The following is a 23,232-nucleotide window of genomic DNA, read 5'->3' on the forward strand; positions in this document are numbered from 1 at the left end:
TTGAAAAACAGAATAAGCCAAATGGAAGAGGAGGTACAAAAATTCACTGCAGAAAAGAATTATTAAAAAAGTAAAATTGGCCAAATGGAAAAAGATGCAAAAACTCACTAAGGAAGAAAATTGGGCAAGTGGAAATTAATGGTTCCATGAGTCATCAGGAAAAGATAAAACAGGGGTCAGCTGGGTAGCTCAGTGGATTGAGAGCCAGGCCTAGAGATGGGAGGTCCTAGATTCAAATCTGGCCTCAGACACTTCCCAGCTGTGTGACCCTGGGCAAGTCACTTAACCCCCATTGCCTAGTCCTTACCACTCTTCTGCCTTGGAACCAATGCCCAATATTGATTCTAAGACATAAGGTAAAGGTTTTAGAAAAAAAAAATTTTAAAGAAAAGAAAAGATAAAACAAAATTAAAATAAGAAAAAATGGAAGAAAATGTGAAATGTTTCATTGGAAAAACAATTGACCTAGAAAATGATTGAGGAGAGAGAACAAGAATTATTGAATTACCTGAAAGCCATTAATTTTTAAAAGGATCCTAAATATTATATTTCCCTAAATTATCAAGGAAAACCGCTCTAATCTTTTAGTTACAAAGGGTAAAACAAAAAGTGAAAGAATCCATTGATTGCCTTCTGAAATAGATTCCCAAATGAAAACTCTTGGGAATTTAAAAGTCAAATTCTAGAGTTTACAAGTCAAAGAGAAAATACTTCAAGGAGCCATAAGGAAAAAAATTAAAGTATTGTTGAATCACAAGATTGCACAAGATTTGGCAGCTTCCATGTTAAAGGAACAGAGAACTTGGAATATTCCAGAAGGCAAAAGAGGTCAGATAACAACAATGAATAATCAACCAAGTAAAAAAGGAATATAATTCTTCAGAGAAAAAAGAGATTAGTTTAATGAAAAGGAGAATATTTAGGGATTTCTGATGAAAAGACCAAAGCCAAATAAAAAATCTGACATTCAAACACAAGATTCAAGAGAAGATTTAAAAAGGGGTAAATACAATAGAATAATCATAAGAGATTCAATAAAGTTAAATCATTTATACATTCCTATATGAGAAGATGAAACATGAAACTGCTAAGAATTTTACCATTATTATGGTAGTTAGGAGTTTACAAAGACAGAGGAAATAGTTATCTGTTCATTATGATGAGATGATCTCAAAAAAAAAAAAAGAAAGAAGACATCAGAAAAATGGATGCACTGGGAAAAGAGGGAAGGTGGAATGTGGAAATTTTTCTCACATAAAAGAGGTCCAAAAGAAAGAGATTTGAAAGTGGAGGGGAAAATGAGGGGTAATCATAAAACTTACTCTCACAAAAACTGGTTCAAAATAAGGAGAATATAGATATATATATTCTATATTCCATGAGTCATCAAGAATATATGGAACATATGTATATATACTTCTGTATATATACATTAACACACTCAGTTGGGTATAAAAATCTATCTTACCCAGTAAGGAAGTATGAGGGGAAGAAGATAAGAGATATGGGAAGAGGAAGACAGGAATGATAAAAGGGAAAGTAGATTAAGGAAAGCAGTGCTCAGAAGCAAAACAGACTTTTGAGAATAGAAAAAAAGGAGAAAATAGGATAGAGGAAAAATACAGTAATCATAATCGCAAATGTGTAACAGCATAACCTCTCCCCTAAAACAGAAGCAGATAGTAGAATGGATTAGAAACCATAATCCAACAATATATTCTTTACACAAGACACACTTGAGTAAGAAACACACAGAGAATTAAAATAAAGGGCTGACGCAGAATCTATTATGTTTTAGCTAAACTAAGAAAGTCAGGGATAGAAATCATGATCTCAGATACAGTAAAAACAAAAAGAGATCTAAGTAAAAGAGACAATCAGAGAAACCCCATTTTGCTAAAAGGTACCATAGACAGTGAAGTAGTATAAAAAAGATTTTAAGGCAAGTTTCTCTAAGAAAGGCTTCATTTCTCAAATATATAGAGAACTGAATCAAATATATAAAAATAAGAGTCATTCCCTAATTTATAAATATCCAAGGGATATGAACAGGCAATTTTTAATCAAAAGAAGAAATCAAAGCTCTCCATAGTTATATGACAAAATGCTCTAAATCATTATTAATTAGAGAAATGAAAATGAAAACAACTCCAAGTGAGGTATAACTTCACATCTATCAGGAATGACAAATGATGGAAGGGATGAAGAAAAATAGGGACACTGATGAATTCTTGGTGGGGCTCTGAACTGTTCTAATCATTTTGGAGGACAACTTGGAACTATGCCCAAAGAGTTATAAAAATGTGTATACTTTTTGACCCAGCAATAACCACTACTAAACCAGTATCTCAACAAGATAAGCAAAAAAGGGAAAAGGCTGATAGGTTCAAAAATATTTAGACCAGCTCTTTTTATGGTGACAAATAATTGGAAATTGAAGGGATATAGTGGTAGAGAGGCAGATGGAGAGTGGTCAAGGTTAGTGACTCCTCAATCAAATAAGTGGGACTTGGGGCTGAGGCATTGCCAGGATGGGTCACTTGATATTTTTTTTTGCTTGATATGGATTTGTTTTTTGAACACATCCCTATTGTTTCACTTACCAAGGAATCAGAATATCCAGAGGAGACGTCCTTTTGGAGGAAAACATTTAATTTTATTGTATGAATCAAATGACTGTTTATAATGGATCAGTCAGTAGAGGGACTGCATGTTTTCTATATCAATCACTGTATAATTATGAAGATATGGTCTGATATAGGATGTCATTTGTGAAAGTCTGCCATTCCCTTCTCATTTTCATCAAAGATATTTTTCAATTTATACATAGGCCATCCTTAGAAAGATTTTACATTACTGACCTGTAAATTAACTCAAATGGCAAAATTTCCTAGGCTTATTTCATTTTTCATCCCAGATATGTCTCGTTACCCAAATGATCTTGAGTTTATCACTCGGCTTCTGTAGGCCTCAGTTTCTATTATTGTAAAATGTAGTAGCTGAACAAGATAGCTGCTGAGGCCCATTTTCCATATCTAAATCTACTCCCTTTTAACTAAGTGGTCTTCTTCATGGTAAACACATGCTCCATGTCTTAACTTTTGCTTTTCTGCTTCCCAGGAATAAGCTTCCTTTAGCTTCTGCCTCCCTAACCCTAGCTTTGGGCAAATTTCTTGTTCAAGACAAAGCCAGGGAGGATTTTATTTTGTAACAGTGATAAACCCATAGTGGTATTTAAGACCTATCTGTACTATTCTGCCACTTAGGAATTAGTCTCTGTGAAAAGAACCAGTTATGACAATACATATCCACCTAGCTCCTAGAGGAGTATAAAAGCCTCTCTGTCTCAGAGTGGTTTGGGCCAGCTCACCATTGTGGCAATACCCTATATCTTGTGAATATCTTGCAAGCATGGCACACCTAAATTAAGTGCAAAAATCTGAGACTCAGGGTCTAGTGTGCTGATTGGAGCTACCCTTTCAGTGATGGCAGGACAAGAGGCTGATGTCCATCTCATCCTATGAATCCTGCAACAATCAATTCTTGCCCGGTACTTAAAATCACAGAATCTTGGGACTTGAGAATTGGAAGGGATGTTAACAGCCATCTTAACCAAACCATTCATTAAAAGAATGTCATCTATAATATTCTCAATAGTTCATCACCCAGCCTCTGCCTGAAGACCTTTAAGGAGGGAAGACATATCACCTCTCAAGGTAGCCCATTCCAATTCTGAGTAGATCTAATTATCAGAAAGTTGCTTGGTTTTGTTTTGTTTCATAGTGAGGGAGAGAAAACTAATAGTACAATATCTTGAAGGATTATGTAGAGTTGAGGGAAGAAATTTTTGTTGCTGTTTGTTTTGGAAAGGGGAGACCTATCTATATAGAGAAGATATTAAAGATATATGAGAATGGGGAATGATTAATGGAACAATAATATGGCAAACGCATAAAGTGCCATATATAGTAGATATATAGATGAATAGATATATACATAGATATAGACAAAAAGATCGATGATAGGAAGGAAGGAAGGAAGGAAGGAAGGAAGGAAGGAAGGAAGGAAGGAAGGAAGGAAGGAAGGAAGGAAGGAAGGAAGGAAGGAAGGAAGGAAGGAAGGAAGGAAGGAAGGAAGGAAGGAAGGAAGGAAGGAAGGAAGGAAGGAAGGAAGGAAGGAAAAATAGATAGATAGATAGATATTTCAAAATTAGTTAAGCATCTAGTAGGAGTTAAAATTTGGGGGAGGAAAGTTATGCTTAGATATGGTATATGACTTGATTAATATTATTTAGATAATTACATATTCCTTATTTTTCCAATTCTCTTCTGCCAAGGATGTTGTACAATTGAGAGAGCTAAAACTATTAGATATTTCATTTTAATAGCTAAAACTATTAAGAATACTAATAGTAGTTACTAATACTACAGTATTACTAATAGTATTAACTATTTAAATGGAACATCAACTAACAATTTTAACCAGAGAACTACTTACAGATTAAGAAAACTAAAGCACCATCTACAGTTGTTTTTTCTTCTAAAATTTTAGAATCTCTGCTTTTAAAAAAATCTCTCTTTGATTACTATATCTACCTTATTAACATTAGCAGAAGCATAATACATTCTATTCCAGCTCTATTTTTATTGTGTGTGTGACTCTTGCTTTTAAATGCATTTATTGGAAACAACGCATTACTGGTTCTGGATTTTTATCCATTCCGCTATTCATTTCTGTTTTATGAGTGAGTTCATCCCATTCACATATAATTACTAGTTGTATATTTCCTTCCATCCTATTTTTTCTCCCTGTCTATCCTTCTCTGTCTTTTTCCCTTTCACTCTTCAGAAGTCTAATTTACTTCTGTCCATTTCCTCTCTAATCCATATACCCTTCGAATTCCCTGCTTTATTCAATTCCTTTGCCCTCCTATTTAAACTCTACTAGATGTATAGGTTGTTCCTTCTTTAACCCAGTTCGGATAAGAATATGGTTCCCACAATATTCACCCTCTATCCCCTCGTGCTCTCCACTCTAACAGCTTTTCCATTCAACACCTCTTTTGTCTGAGATAATTTACTCCATTTTACCTTTCCCCATCCAATTTTGTTTTTTGGATCATCTCATCATACTCAACTCACAATCTGTAACATCTAGAATTTTAACCAATATGGGCCCATTTCCCTAAGAATAACATTGTTTACTAAGAGGGGCACGCAGCTAATTAATAAAGGATTGGTCAATCACACACCACCTCTGTATAGAAAGAGATTCTGTGAGCACTAACCCTCTTTTATATGAAGTCCTGACTTCCTCCTGATTGACCTGACAATTTGTCTTTTGGACCTCTCCTGGCACCCCTGATTAGTAGGCTTTTTTTTTTTAAAAAAAGAGGCACTTAGAGATCTCAACTTCTCCCCTATTATTTCATCACAGGGAGAGGTCTATTCCTCAGGTGGTTGGGTCCCTGCAGCTTCACCAAGCTAGGGAAGGACAATGTGAGAATTAAAATACAATAAATTAAATTAAAATACAATAACTCCAAATATAATATTTAATATGATTTATTAAAATAACTAAAATAAAAGCTAGACTAAAAAGGGCACTAAGCCATGCTCGCAAGAGAAGGATGAGTTCCCAAAACTTATATACAAACGTGAATGCACAATGTGGTGGAGAAGGAAAAGGAATTCTGTGAAATACAAAAGGAATTCTGGGGAATGTAATTCAAAGGTAGAAAATTTCCACTTATACAATGGTACACCCACCCTTCTCTGTTAATTAAGTAATGGAATATCAGGAAGCTTATGAAGCTCAACTTCTAACAGTCTTTGGTTAGAAAAAATATGAATTGCATCAATCATGTTTTCAGTGGTTCTTTTGCCAACTGTGGCCCCTCAAATCTAGATGTTATGTTTAATTTAGCAAGGACACAGGGGGCTTAGCTTTCAAATGCTTTAGGAAGTGTTCTTATTTATAGCTAAAGAAACAGGTCTCCATGTTGCCTTAAACAAAAGATAGTCCCTACCCTAGTTACATGCCTTGAGACTAAGGGGTAATTACATTAGCTTAGGAGCTGCCTGATCTTCAGAGGTTAGGGGTTTGGGAAAATGAATGGTTTCACATAGAAATATTGCTAATAAATTATACAATTCAACATTAATTTTTCTCATATCTATGTATACTCTTTGAAACTCCTTTAGTAAAGATAATTTTTTTTTAGCCTTTACCTTCTATCTTAAAATCAATACTGTGTATTAGTTCCAAGGTAGAAGAGTGGTAAGGGTTAAGTGACTTGCCCAGGGTCACACAGTTAGGAAAGATCTGAGGTCACATTTGAACCCAGGACCTCCTGTCTCTAGGTCTGGCTTTCAATCCACTGAGTCACGAGCTACTCCCAATGATAACATTCTTAAGAGTTACAAATAACATAACAAAGATGTAAGCAGTTTAACCTTATTAATTTCCATATATAAGTCTTTCATGTTTACCTTCTTATGTTTCTCCTTCTTGTAAGTCAAATTTTCTGTTCAGTTCTGGTCTTTGCCTCAAGAATATCTGAAGGTCCTTTAATTTATTAAATATGTATGCATATATTTTTTCTTCTTATGTTGCTTTGAGTTTTCATTTGGGGATTTCTTACAGGTGGTGACTGGTGGATTTTTTTTCCAGTTTCTGTTTTTTTCCTCTAGTTTTAAAACTTCAGAGCAATTTTCAGGTATGATCACTGCTCCTTCAGCTCACACTTTGGTTTGTGATTGAGCTCAGATATTCCTCTCCACCTCTGAACCTAACCAGGATCCTCAGCACTGTTGCTACTACAAATGGTTGAGCTCCCTTTGGTTCCCACCACATCCTCAAGTATCAGCTCACGCTCTGCTCTTGAACTACAGCCTAGAATTCTGATCTCCTGCAAGTGGCCCCAACCAGCAGGATCCCTTGCCATCTGCAACTGCACACTCTGGAGTATGCTTGCTCCTCCTCCATGGCAGTCACGGTAGGACCACAGCTGATCTGCATTCCAGGTCCTCACACTCAGTGCCAGGGGAGAGCCCCACAATCTTCCTCTGATTAGCCACCTGACCCCACATCAATCATTGGCCAAAAACTCCTGCTGCTGATACAGCTGCCCCCCAGGGATTCCTGTTTATTGCCTAGGCAGCCCAAAGATATCTGCACTTTACTCCTGTCTGATCACCTTCATGGGAGGTCAGATTTTTCCTAATGTCCTCTCAAGTTTTCTTAGGTTGACAACTTTTAATTATTTCTGCCACTCTAAAATTCATTTTGAGGTATTATTTTAAGTTATTGGGGAGGGGGGAGTTTGGAAGATGCAGGTAATTTCCTGTCTTAATCCACTATTTTACTATAATTTTTCCTATCAACATTCTTATAATTAACCAACAAAATCTAATTAAGAAGCACTAGAAAGAGAAATTCCATTTAGTATATAACTACAGAAGTCACAGAGTATTTGGGAATATTTTATACTAAATTACCAAAGGATTATATGACTCCAAATATAAGGTACTCTTTGCAGAAATACTAAAAACCTAAAATTTAAAATTTAAAAGAAAAATAAATTGCCCATGGGTAGGTCAAACCGATATAATAAAAATGATAGTATTGCATAATCCAATTTACTTATTCAATGCTTTACCCATCAGACTCCCCAAAGGATAATTTATAGAGCTAGGAAAAAATAGCAGTGAAATCCAAGTGGAGGAACAGAGGTCAAGAGTTTAAAGCTGAACCATTATTAAAAAATGGGAAGGAGCCTATCATGTACCTGATGCAATCCCCTATATATACTTAAAAACATCAATGAGCCATCTATGACTATTTCCTCTTCACTTATTTGGCAAAAAAGGAGTCTTTTGAGTGGCTACTGAGAAAGAATAAAACATGCATACCAAAGGCATTAACAGATCTTTCTTTTTTCTTCCTGGCTGTGTTCAAGTGGCAGGATAAACTACTGTAGGCCTCCAGTTAAAGGACAGCCCCATGAAAACAGGTGAGTACATGGCTCTCTGGTAAGATTGAATCTGGGTTGGGACTGGCTTCTCTCTCTGTCTTCTTAAGGGCCTTGTGAGAGTTCAAAGAAGAAAAGAGGTCCAATGACATGAATACATACTAGAGTTTAGAGGTGAGCCCAGTAAGGAGCAACCTGCTTAATCCAGCTAATGCCATGTCCTATAGCAAGGAAGAAACTCATCCAGTAGCTGTCACATTTCGAAATGAACTTCATGAGATCAAGAGTTTGTAGCAAGCATTTTCAATTTTATTCTGCTCTCCCCAGGGACCAAGGTAGTATAGAAGAATATGCCCCAGTTCAAAGAGAGTTTTTTCTTCTGTTCTTGCTAGATCTTTTCTATAAATACTCCTTGTGCAAAAATGAATTAATTAAGTGGTACATTTATACCTAATCACCATCTTCTGATACTATTACACAGGCATGCTACTTTACCTTCCAAAACAACCAGTGTATTTTGTGATTTTAAAAATATATATTTATTATGCTCCTATTATGTGCTGGATACTGTACTAAGTGCTAAGAATAAAAAAGCTAAGCTAAAAAATGATACAATTTCTGCCTCCAAGTAATTTATAATTTAATAGGCTAATTTTAACAAAAAGATGATCCGTATTACTTTCATCTGAGCATTATTTAGCAATGTTAATAAAAGCAAGGTCACTTACTTAAAAGAAGTCTGCCATAGATCTAGAACAGCAAGCATTGTAGGGTTCATTGCATTTAAATTTTCTTTAATATAATTTCGTGCTGCAAAAAAAGTCTTCCTCCAAGGTTTTGGCAAAACTTCCATCCTAAAAGGCAAGAAGAACACAACCAATACTATTAAAAAAAACACTTTTTAAGAAATTCAATATTCTCAGTTATAATATTTTCAAAATCTTTTACATACAATTCAATTTAAACATATATATTAAGCACCCACCATGTATACAACATCAGGTAGAAGCTAAAAAAAGATATGAAGAAAAATAAAATATAATTATGCCCTTAAGGAGGTTAGCATTTATTAAAAGAAATAATGAAAGTACACATATAGAAAGAACATAAGTTTATAAAGGAAGTACAAAGTGCTGAGGAACAAAAATCATTTCTACTTTGAATATATCACTAAAAGATTAATTAAGGAATTTAAGTTGGGGCTTGAGGAATGGGTAGAATCTCAGAAAGTAGGAATGACCAAGAAAGAAAATGTGATATTTTTCATTTATGCTAAAAATGGAAAATAAAATACTACATATTTTATTTTTAAAAACCAAGTATAAGGACATCTATATGACTGTGATCATAGTATATATGTGGTTGCCATTCACAGTGCACTAAAGAGATTTATCAATTGGAAAAGCAGGATAGCTACTACTTGAAGACCTCACTCCTCACACATAGGAGAGCCCATTGTGACAACAAGAGTGCATGAACAAGAAAAAAGCTCCACCTCTCAAGTAAAATATGAAACACATTAAACATTGTGTCCGAAGGAAAACATGAATGTGCAGGCATTGTCAGAAGTGTGATAGGGTGACAAGTGGTGGTCACACAACTTAAAATAAACCAAACCAAGGAGTGGTCCTCTAGTTCTCACTATTAGTACCAACCGGGGTGATTGCTCTCAGGGATAGTAGACTGACTCCATTACTCATTTTGACTATTGCATTTAATGGTCCTTCTATACTCTGAACTGGTCAAATCTCATCTGGGATAATGACTCTCTTGATGTCTGTCTTCAAGAGTCTGAAGGGTTTTCATGTGGGAAAGGGATCACTTATTTGGCCCTTGAATAAATAATTAGGAGGCAGATGGAAGTTAGATGGAATAGATGGAAGTTAGTTCAATGGATGGAAAGTTTCCTAATAATTAGAATTATTCCAAACTAGAGTGACATGTTTCAGAAGGAGTATCTTCAAATGAAGGCTAGCTGGCAACTTGTTGGGGATATCACGGAGGGAATTCTTGGTCAGGTATAGATTGGATTAGATGGCCTCTGAGGTACCTTCTGAGGTCCTGTGATGTTATAGATAGACCCTGAGAAACTTGAGAAGAATGTTTGCAAGACTGCATAAACCTGAAACCTATAAACCAGCAGTTTGGGGAAATGTTTTTGCTTCTATGTGCTAGAATAGCAACAACAATCCCATGATCTCAGCAGGAGAATGAGTCTACAACAAGGAAGACTAGCCACTGAGACAGTACCTTAAAGAGGTCATCCAAGAGACCTTAAAAGAACTCACTCTACCCTCTGTCTCTTTTATTCTTCCCTCCAGAAGGAGCTACCATGGTAGGGGGATTGATATATCATTCAAATTCCAAATTCTTTATAGCATGTATGGCTCATTGCAGAGTCAAGACTTGGAAAGGGGCCCATTTCCAAAAACAGTATGGGTGTGTACTCTTAGTAGGAACTAATCAAGAATTGGTGGGGTCAGAGGAGAGAGAAGAAGGTTCCTCTGATTAAACCCATTGCATCTTTATTTACATGAATCAAGGTTACTCCCTTGGAACCTGTCCATTTAAGTTTTGGTTCCAGGAGCAATGCCTCATGTCATTAAATAAATTTAATTTAAAATTAAATAAATGAAATTTCACAGAACAGGTATTGAACTAAGATCCATCCTCAAGATGGAAGAAATGGAAAGATGGGTATCCATCCACAGCTAAAGAGACATGGCCCCAGGTCAGGCTTTCATGTCTTAGAATACAACTCTAAAATAATCTCTATCTCTGTCCTTTTAGTGTAGCATCCGGAGAAGAAGCACTTGGTACACTTTGTTTAAAATTATGTATTTCAATTAAAACTATGTAACTTAATTGTGTTTATGTAACTGAATCAGTCTTTAAATGTAAATCACTGTCTTCCTACAAATATTCAATGTTTTGACACAATATAATAATTACAAAAATTTAATAGAAAAGGTCAATCATCTATGCTATTCAATAAATATTTTCCAAGATTTCTTATTCATTCCAGAATGTAATTCAAATTATTTCCTTTATTCTTAATTTTTTTCATAGATACATTCCAACCTGTCTTTAGAAATTCCTTGAAATTTTTTCCCAGGAGCGTGTATAACTTCTTTCTGTGTTAACATAGCCTAACCTTGATGTTCTGATTTGAACATCCATTCCTTGTTTATCCAACTCTTATAATATAAACCAATTGTCTCCAAACAGAAAGGTTAGGGCATGCACCTTGGGGACTATGGTATAATCCTCGAGGGAACTATGATTTGATCCCAAAATATATCTGATAGAATAATAGGAAGGTGGGAAGATGGGTTACAATCATGGAGCTTGTCTTCACCTACTCATCACCTATTACAGCTAAACACTCCTCTACAAACTCCCAACCTTCCTTATTTCTAATCCATTGTATCAGTTCTTCAGAACAATTATAACTTAACTGATGTAAGCACCAATAGCAACAACAGCTGAAAAAGTTTCCCTCTCCTCTTTTCTACAAGCATAGTCAACCATTAAAAAAAAATTACTAATGTTGATATTCAAGTAAAAGATTTGGAGACCACTGATCAAAATCATCATTTCTTATATTCTAAGGGCTTCCCCTATTTCTTTTTGTTCTTTCTTTATACCTAAGTTAAAAACTTATTTTATCCCTTTATTCTCTCACTAATGGATTTTACAAATGACATTTGGCTTTGGCTTACTATCAGTAGTTATTCTTATTGATGCCAATCAAATGGCACATCTGGATCTCATCATCTTTTTAGATGTTCCTCAAATACGCCTTCCCTAACTTCATTTTGGCATTTTTTTAATTATGGAAAACAATTCAAAGTATATTTTTTGTGAAAGAAAATGAACTAAATATAAATATAGACCTTGAGCTAGTTACTTAAGAAAATGAATCTGGTTCCAATTACGAAAGCTATTTCAGGAATGCATTACTAAAGGTTCATTATTTTTATTAAGAAGTAGGTCCAAGTTCATAACAACTGACTTATCTGAGAGGCAAAGTAATTCAGTGGAAATAGCATAGCCCTCCAGATGGCTACGTTGGAATTCCATTTCTGAGTTATTATACCTACATAACCATGAACAAGTCATTTTAACTTTCTGGGTCTCAGTTTTCATATTTGTAAAATGGAAGAATTAAATAAGACAATACTAAAGACCTCTTCTTGATCCTATGATTCGAATTTATTTCTTATGGCTGTATATGTGTCTATATTCAAAACAAAAATGTTTCCTATGCTTCACATAGTCTTCTAAGGGCAAGAGATGCATGCATAGAATACATTAGGAGAAATACCTTTGATATACAAGTATATATATAATATATATCCCCATTCACATATATTCACATGATTGCTCTCAAAATAATCCATATTTATGAAATAAAGTTTCTTACTCCAAACGATGGGGTAGAAGCTCCTCTTTCTTTTTGTCTTCTTCTTTTTCCCTGGGATCTCTTAAAACAAAGTCAACTAAAAAATAATACAAGGCATTCTGGTAAACAACATTGTACTTATATATGCTGCATTTAAATTCAAATAAGAAAATGAAATGGTCTTTAAAAGCAAAAGCTTAAGTTATTTTAGAGAATGTTCTATTGAGAAAACGTAATCTTTATAGTCTTCATTGATAAAGACTGCATTTAGTTTATATATCTAGACACCAGTCTTTATCTCAAAAGACAGATCCCCACTTTTCACTTGAAAAGGATCCAGCTCTTACTGAACATTACAGTATTTCCTGTTCAGCCTTTTACCTAAAAGGAAATTCTTTTCCAACATAAAGATGATGACAGTAGTTATTTTCTTCTTCTAAGAAAAGAAACACTGTATTCCCTTCTTCTAGGCTGAGCTCCTGTTATTTCCCTTCACAATCCAATCAAACTGGCCTCATTATTGTTGCCTGGGTCTAACTCTGTCCTTCTGCTGCCATGTTTTTCTTTTGTATGGGTCCCCTGTTCCCGAGGCTAGAATGGTCTCCTTTTGGTTTCTAGTTTGTCTTTACAGAATACTCTCTTACATGTTTTTCCATTTCCCCCTCTCTTCAAGGATCGTGACCATTTCACGTTTGTCTTTATTCCTCACAGCTACCAGGGTGCAGATACAGATGTATGCATGTAGTAGGTGGTGCTTAATGCTCTTTTAATTGAATTGAGTTTTCTTTTTAAGGATATAACAGACAACAGCAATACTGCTCTTCAGTGAGTTCAGACAGCTTTCCCTCTAAGTAGTTCTTTAAAAAAAGCAAACAAACCCTTACCTTCTGTCTGAGAATTGACAATAAAATATCAGTTCTAAAGCAGAAGAGTGATAAGAGCTAGGCAGCTGGGGAGTAGGGATTTGCCCAGGATCACAGCTAGGAAGTGTTTGAACCCAGGACCTCTGGCCTCTAGGTTTGACTCTCTATCTACTGAGCCACCTAGGTGGCCCTCTAAGTGGTTCTTAATCTGGTGTTCACAGGTTTTTGTTTTTTTTTTTTTAATATCTTGATGCATTTCAACATAATCAATTTCTTTTGTAATCCTATGAATCGCTTGTATTTAATTTTGTTCATTTAAAAACACAATTCTGAGAAGAGTTCCTCTAGGTTTCAACAGGGACTCAAGAATATAATAGCTAACACCAATCTACTGCTTTAAGGTTTGCAAAGCACTTTACAAATATTATCTCATTTGATACTCACAAAAACCCTGTAAGCTAGATACTATCATTATCCCCATTTTACAGTTGGGGAAACTGAGGCCAAGAGAAACTAAGTGACTTGCCCACAGTCACATAGCTGGTATCTAAAGTTGGATCCACATCTAGCACTCTATCTACCACAACACTTTTTCTGCCACCTGACATAACAGAGGTGAAGAACTAATATTCCAGCTCTAATCTGTTTCCATATCTAACTCTCCCTCAGTCTGCCTCTCATTTTTCAAAGCCCAACTCAAGTTCCTCTTCCGTGGTCCATCCCCAACTATTCCAGATCACAGAGAGCTTTCCATCCTCTAAATTCAAAGGACTCACTATTGGTAGGCAATTAATCACGTATCATTGCTGTTACATCACTGATATTATTGTTTTTGCCATTTAATATTTCATGTTTATATTTATCTCACCAAGTAGGAACTCAAAATGCTATATTTATTGTTCAAGATATCTAACATAGTTCTCTGTTCATAACAGGGTCCTCAAAAAGAGACTGATTTGGTAGTATAGTTTTTAGAGTTTTCTACAGCTATATCCTAAATTCTAATGCTCTATCACAGTGAGAAGGTTAGATTGTTGACCTCCAGGGTCCTTTCCAGCTCTAAATCTATGGCCATATGATCATATAGTCTTAGGGATCTGCTTGAAGCACACAGAGATGAAATGAAGTGCTTTCCCCAGGATCACAGAGATGGGTCACAAAGATGTTAATTGTCAGGATAGGATTTTTGTCCAAATATTTCTGATCCCAAACCCAATATTCTATCCACTACACCATCCTTTAAAAATGCTATACAAATGTTAGCTATTTTTATTTTCTTAGTTGTTACTATGATACTAAAAACAATTTTAAAAACCAAAAATATTACCAATGGATTTCTTTACACTGAGGAGATAATCTTCTCTCATTTCATCTGACAGTACGAGTATTCTGTCAGTAAGTACTTTCAGGTGTTTGGGGACTAAATTCAAGACATGTTCTAGCCACGAGTCTTCCATTGGAGCTACATGTTCTGTATCAATCCCATGGTGGATATAATAGTAGTACCGCTATATAAAAGAGACAAAGAGAGTGTAGATGAGTTTAACTCTATCTAAAATCATAGGATAATTTTTACTGAGTAGATATTGAACAAAACTTAATTTTCGGAGAATAAGGTATGGTTCACAGATTTTTTTCAATTCATGTAATTTTCATCCTTATATAATTTCATGCTTGTCTGTTTTTTCAAATTTAAGGTTTTGGTAGAAATCAAAACTCCTTGCCTCAAATAATAACTGTGGTAGAAAAAACTACCCAGGATGCAAAACTGGTATTTAACAAAGCAGAAGCTGAATTTAACATAGAAAGTTGTAGGAAAAATAAGGTTTGTTGGAGACAGATTTTTAAATATATATATTTTTTCATTATTAAATACTTTACAATTATATGCAAAAAAAACTTTGTTAACAACCATCTAAAATTTTTTTGACTTTCAAATTTTCTCTTGCTTCTCTTCTCCTTAAGTAGCAAAGCAATTTGATATAGATTATACATGTGAAGTCATGCAAAACATTGCTAAAGAAAACACAAACAAAATCAAACATTAAAAATATAAAGTTTTTAAAGTATGCTTTAATCTGCATTCAGAATTCATCAGTTCTCACTCATATGGAGGGTAGCATTTCTCTTCAGGGATCCTTCGGAATTGTCTTGATCAGGGTACCTAAATCTTTCACAGATGATCATCCTTCCAGTATTGCTGATTATATGTCTTCCTAGGTTTTTCTGAAACCATTCTACTCATAATTTCTTATAGTACAATAGTATTCCATCACAATCATATGCTACAACTTCTGTCATCCCCTAATTAGTGGGCATCCTTTCAATTTCCAATTCTTTGCCACCACAAAAAAAGAACTGCTATACATATTTTTGCACATATAGATCTTTTCTCTTTTGGGGGGATCTCTTTGGAGGTACAAATCTGAGGGTGATATAGCTGGGTCAAAGCTTTATAACTCTTTGGAATAGTTCCAAATTATTCTCCAGAATAGTTGGACTACTTCACAATTTCAACAGTTAGCATTAGCATGCCAATTTTATCCATATCCCATCAAACATTTGTCATTTTCTTTTTCTGTCATGTTAGCCAATCTGACAGATGTAGAGGTGTTTTAATTTGCATTTCTTTGATCAGTAATGATTTAGAGCATTTTTTCATGCAACTATTAATAACTTTAATTTCTTTTTTTTTGAAAACTGCCTGTTCATATCCTTTGACTGTCTATCAAATGGGGAATGGCTCAATTTTTACAGATTTAGCTAAGTATCCTATATAGTTGAGAAATGAGGTTTTTATCAGAGAAACTGTGAAAATTTTTCCCTACTTTCCTGTTTTCTTCTAGTTTGGATTGCATTAGTTTTGTGTTTTAAAAGCTTTTTAATTCAATGTTATCAAAATTTTAACTTCCATGATCATTTACTTTTTGGTCATAAATGCTTTATCTATAAATCTGACAAGTACATTTTCCCACGCTTTCCTAATTTTGACCTTATTTTATTACACAATGAGAGATGTTGGTCTATGCCTAATTTCTGCTAAACTGTTTTCTAGTTTTCCCAGGAACTTTTGTCAAACATTGAGTTCTCATCCCAAAAGCTTGGGTCTTATCAAACACTAGGTTACTATGCTCATTTACTGTACCTAATCTATTCCACTGATCCAGCGACTCTTAGTCAGTACCAGATTGTTTTGATGATTATCACTTTGTAATATAGTTTGAAATCTGGAACTGTTACAAAGCCTTTCTTAACATTTTTTTCAGTGATTCCCTTGATATTCTTGACCTTTAATTCTTCCAGATGAATTTTGTAATCATTTTACCTAGCTCTATAAAATAATTTTTAGTAGTTTGATTGGTATGTTCATGAACAAGTAAATTAACATATGTAAAATGATCATTTTTATTATATTGGTTCATCCTACCTATAAGCAATGAATATTTCTTCTATTGTTTCAATCAATTTTTATTTGAATGAGAAGTGTTTTGGAACTATGTTCATATAATCCCTGAATTTGTCTTGGCAGGCAGAATTTCAAGTGTGTTATATGTCAAATTTGAACCCAGGCCCTTCCAATTCCAGGCCTGTAACTCTACCTACTGTGGCACCTAGCTGCCCCTGCAGTTATTTAAAATGAATTTTCTCTTTCTATATCTTCCAACTGAGTTTTGTTGATACTATATAGAAATGTTGATGATTTATGTGGGTTTATTTTATATCCTCCAACTTTACTGATATTGTTAATTATTTAAACTTGTTTTTCTTGTGGGGTTCTCTAACTATACTATTATATCATATGAAAAGAGAGATAGTTTTATTTCCTCCTTATTTTTTTATTCCTTCAATTTCTTTTTCTTGTCTTGCTATAGTTAACATTTCCATTATAAAGTTGATTAATGGACTTCCTTGCTTCACCCTACCCTTACTGGGAAGGCTTCAAATATATCCACAATACAGATAATGCTTGGTCTTGATTTTAGAGAGTTGTTACATATCAGGTTAAGAAGGCCCCACTGATTTCTACACTTTCTAGTGTTTTTAATTGGAATAGGTGTTGTATTTCGTCAAAGGATTTTCTATTGAGATAATAAGATTTTTGTTGTTTTTGCCAATGATATGTTCAATTAGGTTGGTTGTTTTCCTAAAATTGAACAAGCCCTAAGTTTCTAATATAAATCCCACCTGGTCTTTGTGATAAATTGCTGTAGTCTTCTTGCTGGGATTTTATTTTAAATGTTTTACATTCATATTCATTAAGGAATTTGGTCTATAATTTTTCCCCTATGTTTTTGTTTTCCATGATTACCATACTTGTGTCATAAAATGAATTTTGTAGGGCTTCTTCTTTACCTATTTTTTCAAATACTTTATGTAGTCCTGGGATTAATTGTTCCTTAAATGTTTGGAAGAACTCACTTGGCAAATCTATCTAGTGCCATAGATTTTTACTTAGGAGGTTCATTAATGGCTTATTCAATTTCTAAAGTAATTTAAGTATTCCTTTTCTGTTAATCTGCTCAGTTTATATTTTTTGCAAACATTTATCCATTTAACTTGGATTTTCAGTTTTACTGGCATATAATTGGGCAAAATAGTCCCTAATAATTGCTTTACTTTCATCTTCATGGAGGTAGTCACCTTTTTGATTTTTGATACTAGTAATTTCGGTTTTCATTCCTTTTTTACATCAAATTAAGCAGTGGTCTATCTATTATATGAGAATTTTCATAAAACTGATGACTAGCTTTGTTTATTAGTTCAATTGTTTCCTACTTTCAATTTTATTAATCTCTTCTTTGATTTTCAGAATTTCTGTTTTGGTTTCAAATTGGGAATTTTAAACTTATTCTTTTCCTAGTTTTTTTAGTTGCATGCCCAAATTATTGATCTGCTCTTTCTTTCTTTTATTAATATATGCATTTTACATATACATTTTCCCTTAAGTACAGCTTTGGGTGCATCCCAAAGATTTTAGAATATTGCCTCATTGTTGCCATTTTTTAAATTAAATTACTAATTTATTTCTATGATTTCTTCTTAACCAATTCATAGATTAGTTTCCAATTAGTTTTCAATCCATACTTCCACAGCCCTTATGTAAATATAGTTTTTATTGCATTGTGGTCTGAAAAAGATGCATTTAATATTTCTGCTTTTCTACATTTGGTTGTAAGATTTTTAGGCCCTAACATATGGTTGATTTTTGTGAAAGTTCCATATACTCTTTTCTATTCCCGTAGTTTTCTTCAGAAGTTTATCTTATCTAACTTTTCTAAGATTTTATTCATCTCTTTGACTTCTTTCTTATTTATTTTATGTTTAGATTTATGACCCTATGTATATCTTCAAAGTTTCCTGCTATTCTCAAGTATAATTATCAAGAAAACAGTCCCTTAGGGGCAGATGGATGACTCACTGAATTGAGAGCCAGGCCTAGAGATGGGAGGTCCTAGGTTCAAATGTGGCCTCAGACACTTACTAGTTTTGTGACCCTGGGCAAGTCACTTAACCCCCATTACCTAGCCCTTACTGCTTTTCTGTCTTAGAACCAATACCCACTATTGATTCTAAAATGGAAGATAAGAGTTTAAAAAGAAGAAGAAAAGAGCCCATTACCAAAATGTCTTTCTCTATATTGGTTGGTCCTCCTTGTGCTTCATCCAATACAGTCTGGTCTACATTAGTGTCTTGCTGCCTAGAAAAATCATATAAACTATTCAAATTAATATAAAATGAAAGATGAGAATGTACAGTATTCATCTTAGAAAATAAGCCAAGAGTAAATCATAATTGTGATTTTTATTTAAATCATAAGCAATTTCCATAGTTTAATATATATCGGAAATTTATAGCATAGGTATTTATAGCATTTCTCCAAAAACAGTTTCTCTAAAAAAGTTTTTTTTTCTATATTCCTTTAACCACATCTCATATAAGAAAGCAACCGAATACAGAATTTGTCTGAAAGTTCACTCAAAAGCTGGTAATTTAGAACTCAGGGACATATTTTCCCAATAAATCTACTCCATTCCCCAACTAACTCCTACCTTCTAGCCTATATAATCTTCTTCTGGTGTGAGAAGTAGACAAAGACACCCTCCCCTCCCAAATGAACCCCAGAGATCAACTTCAGTAGATATCCTAAGGAAGAGTTTCCAGTTCACATCTAATTGCCTTTGCCTTAGTATATCTTACCAGAACCCCTTAGGATTACACTGTGAATTTCCCTGGCATATTTGCGTAACAAAAAGGTACCTTCTCCTCCCTCCCCTTTTTAGAAATAACCCTGTTTCGGGGCACACTAACTTCAGCTATTTTGTTGGAAGTTGACTGATGCACATAGCTGTAGTATCTAGTGTCCTTCAGCATCTCATTCTCGCTTCTTATTGGTACCAAAAGCCTGAAGGGTGGAGATTCTGGAGCCTTTGGAAAGTTTTCCCTCCTGTTTGGTGTGATAGGCAGATGTCTTTGATTTAAGTGGAGCCAGCTATACTCACAGGATAACTCCCTTATCTATATCCTGTAGCTAAGAATACACTTAGTTCCAACAACTAGATTATTCTTTTTGTAAAACACTTTTATTTTTATGATTAGCCATCTTTCTTTTCTATTTGTTTCACATAATGTTAATTTAAATAATGTTTAGCTTATGAATGCTGCCCTAAAACTCTCTATATATGGTTACACTTATATTATGCTCAGAGTAGATTGTTTTCCATCTTGCAATCTTCCCCAGCTGGCTGAATAAATAGCTATAAGATTCACTCTTAATTGATTCTTTACTGCTATTATTTGAGCTCAGTCTCAAGGAACCAGAGTGATAAGTGATGACCCTTTTAGGTCTCTAAAAACTCCACTACAGAGGACTGAGGGGAAAAACCCCTGAGGAAAGTAGTATTTGACATGAATCTTGAAGGAAGTGAGAGGTTTTGAGAAGCAGGAATGAGGAGAGATAACATTCCTGGATGAGGAGCAGCTAGTATGAAGGCATGGAGATGAGAAATGGAGTGTTATATCCAGTTAATTGTTGTCCTTCCTGCTTAAAAAGGTCAAAATGACATCTTTAGTGTTGTCTTTTTGGCTTGAGCATAAATGGGATTTAAATGAGGTAAAGTTGAACACTCATCACAAAGTCACTTTTTCTTCCAGTCACTGAAATCCAGAGGCAAGACAAAAATGAGGACTACTGGTGATGGTTCAGAATGCAGTGGCTTCTTCAATGGCTAACCAGATTCTAAGTGCTCCATAGCACCTGTGCTTCAGCCACCTTTGTGACCAGTAGAACAAATTGTCCTCATCCACTCAATTTGCTAGGAAAGTCTTCACAGTGGAGCCACTTCCCCAACTCATCAATGGATTTGAGGTCTATCAGTTACTCTTAATCTGGTTTAGTACGTCTGCTGAGATGGTTTACCATAGTATGACCTCTGTACATGCAATAGCTTTTTGGAGCCACAGGTGAGAGTTGGGTGGTAGATGGACAACAAAAGAGGAAAAGCAGAGATGAAAAGAACTTGCCAAACCCTCGCACCAGCAGTACTAGTCCTCCCTGAATATCTCATACACCCAGTATTATATTCAAGATATAATATTCATTATGGCTGGATCATAGAGAGCAGTGAGAGTAGTCAAGTAAAAAGAAAAATGGAAGGGCAAAAAGGAGGATGAAGAAGAACTTTTTATGTGATATTGGAGAAAATAGGAAACTGGAATTTATTAGGTAAGGGTCAAACCTATGCTTTAGGAAAATTACTTTGGTGGCTATTTGAAAGATAGATAGAAGTAGAGAGAGGTTTAAGGAGTAAAGACTAATTATAAAAATATTACAACCATTCAGACAAAAGTTGATAAGGCTTTAAAGTAGGATAATTGGCAAATGGCTAAGACAGTGATGTGGACAAAGTGCCCAATTGAGTTCCCCCAACATTATCCTTCAAACAATTTTTAAATTGCTTTATTTAGACATAAGAAAATATACCAATCATATTTATGGGTAATTTAAGAGTTTATGACCAAACAAGAGATAGACAAGAATACAAAGTAAAATAGATAATTCTGATAATTAAAAAGGATTCACAGAAACAAAACGAATATAGCCAAAATTAAAAAGGAAAACAGGAAACTGGGGGAAATTGTTATATGTTTCTATCATAAAAGTCTTGTTTCTCAAATGTATAAGGAACTGAGCCAAATTTATAAAAATGAGAACTCTTCTCCAGTTGATAGATGGTCAAAGGATATGAATAAGCAATTTACAGAAAAATAAATCAAAGCTATTAATAGTCACATAAAAAATACTCTAAACCACCAAATGATCAGAGAAATGCAAATTAAAACAATTCTGAGATAATACCTCTACCTATCATATTGTCTAACAAGATAGAAAGGAAAAATGACAAATGTTTGAGGAGATGTTGAAAAATCCAGCCATTCTGGAAAACAATTTGGAACTATGCATGAAGGGCTGTAAAATTGTGTATACTTTTTGACCCAGTAATATCACTATCAGATTTGTACTCCAAAAAGTTCAAAGTAAAGAGAAAAATATCTATTTAAACAAAAATATTTATAGCGGCTTTCTTTGTGGTGAGAAAGAATTGAAAATTGAGACGATGCCCATTAACTGAGAATGGTTGAATAAGTTGTGGTATACGATTGTGATGGAATACTATTTTGTAAGAAATCACCAGCAGAATGGTTTCAGAAAAACCTGGGAAGACTTACATGAACTAATGCAAACTGAAATAAGCAGAACCAGAACATAGGACACAGTAACAGCAAATACTGTAAGGATGATCATTGTGGAAGACTTAGGTACTCTGATCAAGACAATGATCCAACACAATTGTAAGGGACCCATGAGGAAAAATACTATCCATCTCATGCAGACAGAAGCATACTTTCATTTTTAATGTTTTATTTTGTCTGTGTTTTCTTTGGCAACATGGCTACTAAAGAAATGTTTTGTATGACTTCACATGTATAGTCTATATCATTATTTGGCTTCTCAAGGAAGGAGAGAAGTGAGATGGAGGGAGAGAATTTGGAATTCATTTTTTTCAATGTTAATTTTTTTACATGTAACTGGGAAATACTTAATGCAATACATGAAAATAAGTTTTTTTTATAAAATTATGGGTATGGGTGAAAATATGGGATGCATATGGGAACTATAATAAAGGTAAAAAGCAATAATATTTACCAACTAAATTGGATATATGCATTAAATAACCACAAAGAGTCCAAGGTGACTGTGAGTATTTGGTTCAGTCCATTAGTCAACCTACATTTATTAAGTGATCACCATGTACCTGGCATTTTAGTAAGTACTGAGAATATAAATAACAAGCAGAAAGACAGCCCCTGTTCTCAATGAGCCATCCTTGGCTTGGGCCTCCCTCCTCTCCCCCCTTAAATTGGAGGTTCTGGAAGGAATCAGCCTGAGATTAGGCATAAGAAGAGGGTATTTCCAATGTGAATAATAGCCTAAGGAAAGAGTGAGTTTCCAAGTTGAAAGAGATTACGATAGCATGGTAGACAGTCTTATGCAGACTAGTCAGCAGTGTGTCCTGGAGAGAAATGAAAATACTTTTGGTCTAGGCATCCTCTCTAAAATGGAAGTTCTGACTGGAAGAATATTGTTGTCTTTGACAATAATAGGCAAGTTTGGAAGAAGAGTGAGTTTTGGGGAAAAGATCATCAAGTTCTGTTTTGGACATATTGAGATTGATATACCTATGAAGCATCCAGTTTAAAATAATTAATAGGCTGCTGGTAATTTGAGAATGAAATTCAGGAGAGAAATATGGCTGACAGTAGGTCTGAGAACCATGTAGATGGAGATGATAACTGAACCCCTGGAACTCTCATGTAAGAGAATGTGGGGGGGGGGGAGAACAAAAATCATGACAAAACCTTGGTTGGGAGATTTAGCATTTAGGTCGTTATATTTAGCAATTAATAGAGTATTGCAAACTTCAGAATGAGTG

General features: G+C 34.5%; 1 protein-coding gene across 1 annotated transcript in view; it reads right to left on the reverse strand.

Annotated features, from left to right (window-relative positions):
* The window catches only part of DNAH7 (dynein axonemal heavy chain 7), a 303,845-nt gene that overhangs the window by 261,671 nt on the left and 18,942 nt on the right, over positions 1-23,232 (reverse strand). Inside the window, exons 5-8 of the mRNA XM_007494538.3 lie at positions 18,860-18,938; positions 14,568-14,748; positions 12,399-12,474; positions 8,701-8,826 (exon numbers count right to left, since the gene is read on the reverse strand). Of these exons, the coding sequence (XP_007494600.1) occupies positions 8,701-8,826; positions 12,399-12,474; positions 14,568-14,748; positions 18,860-18,938 (462 nt within the window). The remainder of the gene's footprint in view (positions 1-8,700; positions 8,827-12,398; positions 12,475-14,567; positions 14,749-18,859; positions 18,939-23,232) is intronic.

Source organism: Monodelphis domestica, chromosome 4, assembly GCF_027887165.1.
Source record: "Monodelphis domestica isolate mMonDom1 chromosome 4, mMonDom1.pri, whole genome shotgun sequence".
Lineage (NCBI taxonomy): Eukaryota > Metazoa > Chordata > Mammalia > Didelphimorphia > Didelphidae > Monodelphis > Monodelphis domestica.